This window comes from Erythrolamprus reginae, chromosome 1 (genome assembly GCF_031021105.1).
Source record: "Erythrolamprus reginae isolate rEryReg1 chromosome 1, rEryReg1.hap1, whole genome shotgun sequence".
NCBI classification, from domain to species: Eukaryota; Metazoa; Chordata; class Lepidosauria; order Squamata; family Dipsadidae; genus Erythrolamprus; species Erythrolamprus reginae.
Window position 1 is genome coordinate 422,396,561 of NC_091950.1, and position 10,270 is coordinate 422,406,830.

Below are 10,270 nucleotides of genomic sequence, written 5' to 3' on the forward strand. Positions count from 1 at the left end.
TCTTATCCATAATCTCAAACTGAATCTGATCCACTATGTACCGAGACCAATTTTGCATGATCCATTTTGTCATATCTGGTCACCACACTTCAAAAGAGACATTGAAACTCTGGAGAAGGTGCAAAAAAGAGCAATCAAGATGATTAAGGGACTGGAAACCAAGACTTACGAAGAGAGACTGCGGGAACTGGGCATGGATAGCCTAGAGCAGTGATTTTCAACCTTTTTTGAGCCACAGCACATTTTTTAAATTTACAAAACCATGGGGCACATTAAGGGGGGGGGGGCGGCTAAAAAAAGTTTGGACAAAAAAATTCTCTCTCTCTCTCTCTTCCTCCCTTTCGCTCTATTTCTCTCTCCCTCCCTCTTTCTCTCCCTTTCTCTTTTTTTCTCTCTCTCCATCCCTCTTTCTTTCTCTCCTTTTTTGCTCTCTTTCTCCCTCCCTCCCTCCATCTTTCTTTCTCCCACCTTCCCTCCTTTCTCTCTCTTTCTCTCTCTTTCTCTCTTGCTTTCTTTCTCTCTTGTTCTCTTTCTCTCTCTCTTGCTTTCTTTCTTTCTCTCTCATTCTCTTTCTTTTTCTCTTTCTTGCTTTCTTTCTCTCTCTTTCTTTCTCTCTCTCTCTCTCTTTCTTTCTCTCTTGTTTTCTTTCTCTCTCTTTCTCTTTCTTTCTCTCTCTTGCTTTCTTTCTTTCTCTCTTGTTTTCTTTCTCTCTCTTTCTCTTTCTTTCTCTCTCTTGCTTTCTTTCTTTCTCTCTTGTTTTCTTTCTCTCTCTGAGCTTCGCGGCACACCTGACCATGTCTCACGGCACACTAGTGTGCCGCGGCACAGTGGTTGAAAAACACTGGCCTAGAGAAAAGGAGGGCTAGAGCGGACATGATAGCAGTCTACAAGTATAGGAGGGGATGTCACAGAGAGGAGGGGATCACTTTATTCTCCAGGGCACTAGAGGGCCGGACGAGGAACAACGGCTGGAAGCTGACCAAGGAGAGATTCAACATGGAGATAAGGAGGAACTTCCTGACCGTCAGAGCGATCAACCAATGGAACAACCTACCAGCGGACATTGTGAACTCCAACACTCTGGACATTTTTAAGAGAAGATTGAACTGCCACTTGACTGGTGTACTATAGGGTCCCTGCTTGGGCAGGGGGTTGAACTCGATGGCCTTCATGGTCCCTTTCAACTCTAACAATCAATCAATCAATCAATCAATCAATCAACAAACAAACATCCTTCCAGCCCAAGACTATTACTGCCTGAGCGCTTTCTGTCGCTGCTTGTTTTATTTCTCTCGATACGTGTAGAAATGTTGATAGAAAACTTATTGAGAACTAAGCACTTTAAGGCTGTTATTTGAGAGTTGGGGGTCAACTTATTCCCCAAAGCGCCTAAGGCAGTGATGGCAAACCTTTTTTCCCTCGGGTGCTGAAAGAGTGTTCGCGCATGCTATCACGCATAGCCAAGTGCCCACACCTATGATTCAATGCCTGGGGAGAGTGAAAACAGCTTTCTCGCCTCCCCAGAAGCCCTCTGGAGGTCGGAAACAGCCTATTTGCCAACTTCTGGTGGGCCCAGTGGGCTAGTGTTTCACACTCCCCAGCTTCCCTGGAGCTGAGAGAGGGTAAAAATGCCCTCTCCCCTCTTCTCGGAGGCTCTCTGGAAGCCAAAGATGCCCTCCCAGAACCTCTGTGCGAGCCGAAAATCAGCTGGCCAGCACGTACATGCATGTTGGAGCTGAGATAGGGCAACAGCTCATGTGCCAGCACATATGGCTCCACGTGCCGCCTGTGGCACCCATACCATAGGTTCACCACCACTGGCCCAAGGCATGAGAAGAAGCAAGGGATGGAAACTAATCAAGCAGAGAAGCAACCTTGAATTAAGGAAGAACTTCCTAATAATGAGAATGGTTAACTAGTGTAACAGCTTGCCAGTAAAAGTTGTGGATGTTTTATTACTGGAGTTTTTAAAGAAGAGATTGGAAGGTCAATTTTCTTAAATGCTACTATAGGGTCTCCTCTTGGGCAGGGGATTGAACTAGAAGACCTCCAAGGTCCCATCCAACTTTTATAGTGTTATTCTGTTAAGGCTAAAGCAGAAGTCTTCAAACTTGGCAACTTTAAGACTTGTGGACTTCAACTCCCAGAATTCTCCAGCCAGCACAGCTTGTGGACTTCAACCTCAGCTACACTGGCTGAAGAATTCTGGAAGTTGAAGTCCACAAGTCTTAAAGTTTGAAGACCTCTGGGCTAAAGTATCTGAACAACGGTTGCAGGAACTGGGCATGGCTAGTTTAATGAAAAGAAGGACCGGGGGAGACATGATAGCATTTTCCAATATTGGAGGGGCTGCTACAAAAAAGACTTGGGGGTCGACTTATTCCCCAAAGCTCCTGAAGGCAGGAGTAGCAGCAATGGATGGAAACTCATGAAGAAGAGCAACCTGGAATTAAGGAGAAACTTCACAACAGGGAGGACAATTATACAGTGGAACAGAAGTTGCCACAAGTTGTGGGTGCTTCATCACGGGAGGTTTTTAAAAGATTGGACAGACACTTGTCTGAAATGGTCTAAAGCAGTGGTGGTGAACCTTTCTTTCCTTGGGTACCGAAATCGTGCACGTGCACTCACCCATAATTCAAAGCCCCCACTCTTACCACCCCTGAGCATGCACGCATGCTCCCCTACTCCCCTATTTTATGATTTCCAGTGGACACTGTAGGTTAGACCTGGGCAATTGGCGGCCCAGGGGCCGCATGTGGCCCATCCGCCTAGAGGAAGGAAGGAAGGACGGAAGGAAAGGAGAAATATATAATATATATAATTATATATATAATTTATAATATAATTAACTCAGTTCTACCCAATAATATACAGTATTGGGTAGAACTGAGTTAATTATATTAGTCCGGCCCTCTAAAACCATCCCAATTTCTCATGCGGCTCCGCAGCAAAATTAATTGCCCACCCCTGCCGTAGGCCCATTTTTTTGCCCTTCCGAGGCTCCGGAGGCTTTGGGGAGGGCAAAAATCTCCCACAAATCTGAAGGTGCTCTGGAGGCCGAAAATGCCCTTCCAGAGCCTCCATGAGCAAAAAATCAGCCAGCATGCACAAGCATGCACGCTGGAACTGACCTAGGGCAACGGCTCATGTGCCGGCAGATATGGCTCAACATATCACCTGTGGCAGATGCCATAGGTTCACCATTACAGGTTTAAATTGTTTTTGAGCTTCAGTGTTGAGTGGTAGATAATCTTAATGAGATTTTGGCGTTTTTACTTTGTTTACAAATTCATTCTAGACCTTTCTTCCTTACCCTTTTGCTTGTGTACTTCAAGTTTAAAAACGTTCTTTTATGACTTGCTAAAAATGGTTATGAGAACTTCCGTCCTGGTGATGCTGCTGCACTAGTGGTTTGATGCCTTTTGCTTCGATTTTTGTGTCCAAACAGCACATGCAAGAAATGTGTAAAACAAGGAAGATTGCTTTCCATGCTATATGCAGGGTGCGTTCCAAAAATAATGCAATTATTTTTTAAGTAATTTATTGAACAGATTTGCAGAAACACTTAAAATTCTTCAAAGTACTGTCCTTGGGCCTCTACACATTTTTTCCAGTGACTCTGCCATGACCGGTACGTGCCCTGGTAGGCATCTTTGGGGACATCCCACAAGGTCTTCATCACAGCTGATTGGATCTCTTCTATGGACAAAAATGCACCTTACCACAACGCGCTTACGAGTCCGCGAGTTCCTGGCCAAATACCAGGTGCCAACGCTGCCCCACCCACCCTATAGTCCTGACGCTGCCCCAGACGACTTCTTTTTGTTCAGTGCAGTGGTTAAAATCTAGTATTGCATGCTAACTCACCACTCACTGCCAGTTCGATCAACTGCCTCAAAGTTGACTCGGCTCTCCTACATAAAGTGAGGATCAATTGTTAGGGCAAGATGCTGACTCTGTAAACAGCCGAGGGCTGGAAAGCACTGTGCAGCGGTATATAAGGCTAAGTCCTGTAGCTGTGTGATGCACCTCGTTTTGGCTTGTGGTGGCTATGCAAACATAAGTTAAAGCAATCAGATTTGCCAAAACCCAGAAACATTTAGTTTGACAAAACTGTCATAAAACATGGTCACATGATACTGCAGGCAGCCGTAAATGCCTAACTGCAGGTGGGGGGAACCAGAACTTCAAAACTGGATGGATCTTAATGCTGATGAAGATTCAGTCATCCTGGTAATGTCTTCTGAAGTTCAGTTGGCAACTGGATTCCTTTTGTCAATTCAAACATTTTGCTGCTTAAACTAAGAAGTTCCAATTCCGACAAGCAAGCAAAACGTTTAAAACAAAAGCATCACTGTGTTTTCATCACAAGGCAATTGTTGCTCCTTTTTCTGTAGAAATAGGAGTTATGGCTACCAGAGTGGTGTTGCTAATTCATTAGTGAAATTACTTATTACATTTTGCTGTTCCCCAAGAGTAAAGATCCAGAACAGAAATACCAACTTTTCTCAACTTTGAAACAATTCATCAGCCATTTCATGAAGACCTATATTTTATTTTATTTATTTATTAGATTTGTATGCCGCCCCTCTCCGAAGACTCGGGGCGGCTAACAATAAAAAAGACAATGTAAACAAATCTAATATTAAAATAATCTAAAAATCCCCAATTTAAAAAACCACTAATACATACAAACATACCATGTATAAATTCTATAAGCCTAGGGGGAAGGGAATATCTCAATTCCCCCATGCCTGACAACAGAGGTGGGTTTTAAGGAGCTTGCGAAAGGCAAGGAGGGTGGGGGCAACTCTGATATCTGGGGGGAGCTGGTTCCAGAGGGTTGGGGCCACCAGAGAAGGCTCTTCTCCTGGGTCCCGCGAAACGACATTGTTTAGTTGACAGGACCCGGAGAAGGCCAACTCTGTGGGACCTAACCGGTCGCTGGGATTTGTGCGGCAGAAGGCGGTCCCGGAGATATTCTGGTCCGATGCCATGAAGGGCTTTATAGGTCATAACCAACACTATATGTAAACCTAATTGTGGCAATACCATATACCGTATAAAGAATTGATCCATCCAGCAATGCAAAGCACACAAGGATTTGTGCCATAGTAAATGTGATCTCTAGGTAGAATACTTTCTGCAAACCATCTAATCTTAATCTGCAGTGTGTCTCAAAGTTTTTAATATTTCCATGACAGAACAACGGACATTAAGAAAGAGTTACTAAGGAATAATGTGCAACAGAAAACTTTATTAGCATTGACACAAACAGTCTAGCAGTTACTGGAAACTTGCATTAACCTTACAATATTAAGCCATTATACTGCTACAGTGCAAACAATTTTACTGGCAACTTGAAAATTGTTCAGGACATCTAAATGCCTCCTCTCAGGCGGAGGACAAGATGGAGGGTGGACTCCTTCTGGATATTGTAGTCAGAGAGGGTGCGTCCATCTTCCAACTGCTTGCCAGCAAAGATCAACCTCTGTTGGTCTGGAGGAATGCCTTCCTTGTCCTGGATTTTGGCCTTCACATTCTCAATGGTATCACTGGGCTCCACCTCCAGGGTGATGGTCTTGCCGGTCAAGGTCTTCACGAAGATCTGCATGCCTCCCCTCAGACGCAGGACAAGGTGGAGGGTGGACTCCTTCTGGATATTGTAGTCAGAGAGGGTGCGTCCATCTTCCAACTGCTTGCCAGCAAAGATCAACCTCTGTTGGTCTGGAGGAATGCCTTCCTTGTCCTGGATTTTGGCCTTCACATTCTCAATGGTATCACTGGGCTCCACCTCCAGGGTGATGGTCTTGCCGGTCAAGGTCTTCACGAAGATCTGCATGCCTCCCCTCAGCCGCAGGACAAGGTGGAGGGTGGACTCCTTCTGGATATTGTAGTCGGAAAGGGTGCGTCCATCTTCCAACTGCTTGCCAGCAAAGATCAACCGCTGTTGGTCTGGGGGAATGCCTTCCTTGTCCTGGATTTTGGCCTTCACATTCTCAATGGTGTCACTGGGCTCCACCTCCAGGGTGATGGTCTTGCCCGTCAAGGTCTTCACGAAGATCTGCATGCCTCCCCTCAGACGCAGGACAAGATGGAGAGTAGACTCCTTCTGGATATTGTAGTCAGAGAGGGTGCGTCCATCTTCCAACTGCTTGCCAGCAAAGATCAACCGCTGTTGGTCTGGGGGAATGCCTTCCTTGTCCTGGATTTTGGCCTTCACATTCTCAATGGTGTCACTGGGCTCCACCTCCAGGGTGATGGTCTTGCCCGTCAAGGTCTTCACGAAGATCTGCATGCCTCCCCTCAGACGCAGGACAAGATGGAGAGTAGACTCCTTCTGGATATTGTAGTCAGAGAGGGTGCGTCCATCTTCCAACTGCTTGCCAGCAAAGATCAACCGCTGTTGGTCTGGGGGAATGCCTTCCTTGTCCTGGATTTTGGCCTTCACATTCTCAATGGTATCACTGGGCTCCACCTCCAGGGTGATGGTCTTGCCGGTCAAGGTCTTCACGAAGATCTGCATGCCTCCCCTCAGACGCAGGACAAGATGGAGGGTGGACTCCTTCTGGATATTGTAGTCAGAGAGGGTGCGTCCATCTTCCAACTGCTTGCCAGCAAAGATCAACCTCTGTTGGTCTGGAGGAATGCCTTCCTTGTCCTGGATTTTGGCCTTCACATTCTCAATGGTATCACTGGGCTCCACCTCCAGGGTGATGGTCTTGCCGGTCAAGGTCTTCACGAAGATCTGCATGCCTCCCCTCAGACGCAGGACAAGATGGAGGGTGGACTCCTTCTGGATATTGTAGTCAGAGAGGGTGCGTCCATCTTCTAATTGCTTGCCAGCAAAGATCAACCTCTGTTGGTCTGGAGGAATGCCTTCCTTGTCCTGGATTTTGGCCTTCACATTCTCAATGGTGTCACTGGGCTCCACCTCCAGGGTGATGGTCTTGCCGGTCAAAGTCTTCACGAAGATCTGCATGCCTCCCCTCAGACGCAGGACAAGGTGGAGGGTGGACTCCTTCTGGATATTGTAGTCAGAGAGGGTGCGTCCATCTTCTAATTGCTTGCCAGCAAAGATCAACCTCTGTTGGTCTGGAGGAATGCCTTCCTTGTCCTGGATTTTGGCCTTCACATTCTCAATGGTATCACTGGGCTCCACCTCCAGGGTGATGGTCTTGCCAGTCAAGGTCTTCACAAAGATCTGCATTTTTTATCTGCAATGACATAGCATGGAAAAATTAGAGCTGCCTGCATCAGAATACAAATTTCTAAATATACAGAAACCCAACTTTACAAAAACATTCAAAACTGCATTTTGAAATAATAAAGCATCCACTTTAATCATTCATATCAACTGCACTATAGTAGATACTGTTCCACCCTATATCCAAAGAACCTATCATAAATATGAAATATTTTAAGGTATTATAGTATATATTTTCCTGCTGCTGTATTTTTACTTTTCATATTTCCATACTTCCCATTTTGCCCATTACTCCAGTGCTAATGTATTAAATAGTTTCCCATTTCATTTAGAAATCCAAGCTTTGCATTCTTTGAATTTAGTAAAAAGGTAGTAAAACAGGGGGAAATCTTGCTTTAATAAAATGTCTCATTTAGCAACACAAATTTCAGACTAAATTGTACTCCTAAATCAAGGACTATCTTGTATACTGTATATTCATATGGCTCAATTATGTTCCTAAGTACAGGAAGTCCTCAATTTACAAACAGCTCATTTAGCAAGTGTGACTTGGGACCACTGCAGCACCTCCAGGATCATGTGATCCAAATGCAGATACTGTACTTGGCAACTGACTCATACTTATGACTGTAGCTGTCAGGTGAGGGGAGGAAGCCAGATTCACTTAACAACTGAAGTGATTCACTTCACAACTGTGGCAAAAAGAGTACAAATGAGGCAAAATGCCAACATCTTAACCACAGAAGTTTCGGGAATGTGGGCATAAGTTGAGGAACATCCTGTGCCTTGATCCCACCACCCCCAGCTCTAAATTCAAAAATACAGATCTGAATGATTATTATTTATTAGATGCCGCCCCGAAGACTGATGCACTAGCAAGGATTGTATCTTCAAGATATCACACCTTTTGTAATCTTATCAAGGAACAGTGCAGCAAAACATATTGTACTGTAATTGGATTTGTATGCCCCCTCTCTGAGGACTGGGGCTGCTCACAAATTGCCCCAACTAGGATGTATATGGGAATATATAGAAGGAGGGGGGGAGAGGAAGGGATATAAAGTAGAGGGGGGGCTAGGTAGATACAGTATATTGAGACAGGTAGAGGTCTATAAAGGTAGATATATAAAAGGGACAAAGAAAAAGCTGCTGTATTTTTCCTTATCACATTTCCATACTTCCAATTTCACCTATGACTCCAGTGCTAATGTATCAAATAGCTGCTCAGTTCATTTAGAAATCCAAGTTTCGAATTGATTTGAATTCATTGCCCCTTATTTATAAGCAACATAGAAATAGAAGATTGGCAGAAAAAAAAATCACATAGTCCATCAGTCTGCCCTTATATTACTTCCTGCATTTCATCTTAGGATGGATATATGTTTATCCCAGGCATGTTTAAATTCAGTTATTGTGGATTTGCCAACCACATCTGCTGGAAGTTTGTTCCAAGCATCTACTACTCTTCCAAACATCTACTGCATACAACGTATAATTTTCGCTCAGGTTAAAAACACTCTTATCTAGAGTCCCTAGAGAGTTAGGCGGCATACAAATTGAATTAAATTAATGGGACAAATGCTAGCGAGAGGTTGATTTTCGAAAGGAAAAACACCCCAATCCACCGCCCCCTCTTCCTCCTCCCCTTTCAAACGGGTTCAACTACAAATCCCTCACGAGGACAAGTCCTCATTAACGCCAAGTAAACGAGCGCCGGGCGGGAGGGAAGGCTCACTTACAGCCGCCTGGGAGGAAATCCTACAGAGAAGCCGAGGCTAAGGCAGCCTAAGGTGGTCCGCGGAGAGGGACCAAATCGTCGAAATCCATAACTAAACAGAACGCCGCTGCCTTCCCGAAAGGCTTTGGGAGGCCGACGTGTTTACCGGGAAGCCGTCTTTAATTTTTTCCCCCTCAGAACCCCCCTTTGCTAAACGGTGGTCTCTCGGGCGTCAAAAGCGGCATCTCCGAGCCTCCCTCCCTTCCCTTCAGCCGCCCCCACCACTACGGAGCCACCCTATCTCCTCTTCCGAGGCTTACTCAGGGCCCTCCTCACGAGCCCGCGCCTCGCCACAATGGCAACAGTGACGCCACCCCGAGCCCCGGCCGAACAGGAGCCGCTAAAATATCCCCGAATAAAGACGGGGAGATAAAAGTCTAATAATTACGAAGAGGAACGTTAAATCATCTGTTTTTCGTCAGCTTACCGCTTCACTCAGGGAGCCAGGAGGAAATAAATAATGGCGCGGTGACAACACAACCAACCTTCAGCAACTTTTTTCTTCGCAACTGCCCGCCAAGCGCCGCGTCACTAGCATTTATAGGATTCTGCCTCGGTCGCCCCACCCTTCAGTTCGCTTTAATATCCTTCCGCGTGAAGAAAGAGTCCCTCCCGAGGACGCCCTAAAGAGCAGATTTTGTGCCTCGTTTGCCTCTCATTCGACGAACAAATAAAAATAATAATAAATTAAACGATATAGGTTTCTCTATTAATACCGGTCTCCGAAAAGGGTTAGGTGGAGGCAGTGAAGAGCGGAAGGATATGAAATGGAAGTAAAAAGTCCCTTGTCGTCGGAAGAATAATTCTACGAAATCAAGAGGTGGAGCTAAAACCTTGCTGGGTCGCCATTGGTTGGATACAGAAAGAACGGGCTCTGATTGGCTTCTGCAAGAAGCAATCGATAGGAAAGCTCTGGAAAGATCGGGCCTCTTGCGCCTGGGTGATTAGAAGGGAGGGGAACAATATCCCAGCGAAGGCCACCTCTGATTGGTGCGCAGTGAGGTCATTCTTGTTGCTAAGGCCTTCGGTCCCTGAGAAGCAGATTTCGAGAAAGGGTAGGCAGGAGAAAGGGAGGCTGACGGCCTAAGGCGCATGCGTAGAAGAACCAAGTCTGTGGGGGCTGGGGGAGTAGGGCTGTTTTGAGGGGCAAAGGGCGGGAAAATGTCTCTGAGGCCTTTAATCACTGATCAAGAGTGAAACAATGTAAGAAAAGAGGGGGTATGCTTAAAACACTTTTTAGTTAAAAAACAGTATATTTTGGGTTCAAGGTGTTTTTTTCTCCT

General features: G+C 45.5%; 1 protein-coding gene across 1 annotated transcript; it reads right to left on the reverse strand.

Moving 5' to 3' along the window:
* Nucleotides 1–5,240: 5,240 nt before the first annotated feature.
* On the reverse strand, nucleotides 5,241–9,925 carry UBB (ubiquitin B). Its single transcript, XM_070735433.1, has 2 exons — nucleotides 9,415–9,925; nucleotides 5,241–7,220 (listed from the first exon to the last, which is right to left on the reverse strand). The coding sequence occupies exon 2, from the start codon at nucleotides 7,211–7,213 to the stop codon at nucleotides 5,384–5,386; it is 1,830 nt and encodes a 609-aa protein (XP_070591534.1). The 5' UTR covers nucleotides 7,214–7,220; nucleotides 9,415–9,925; the 3' UTR covers nucleotides 5,241–5,383.
* Nucleotides 9,926–10,270: the final 345 nt, after the last annotated feature.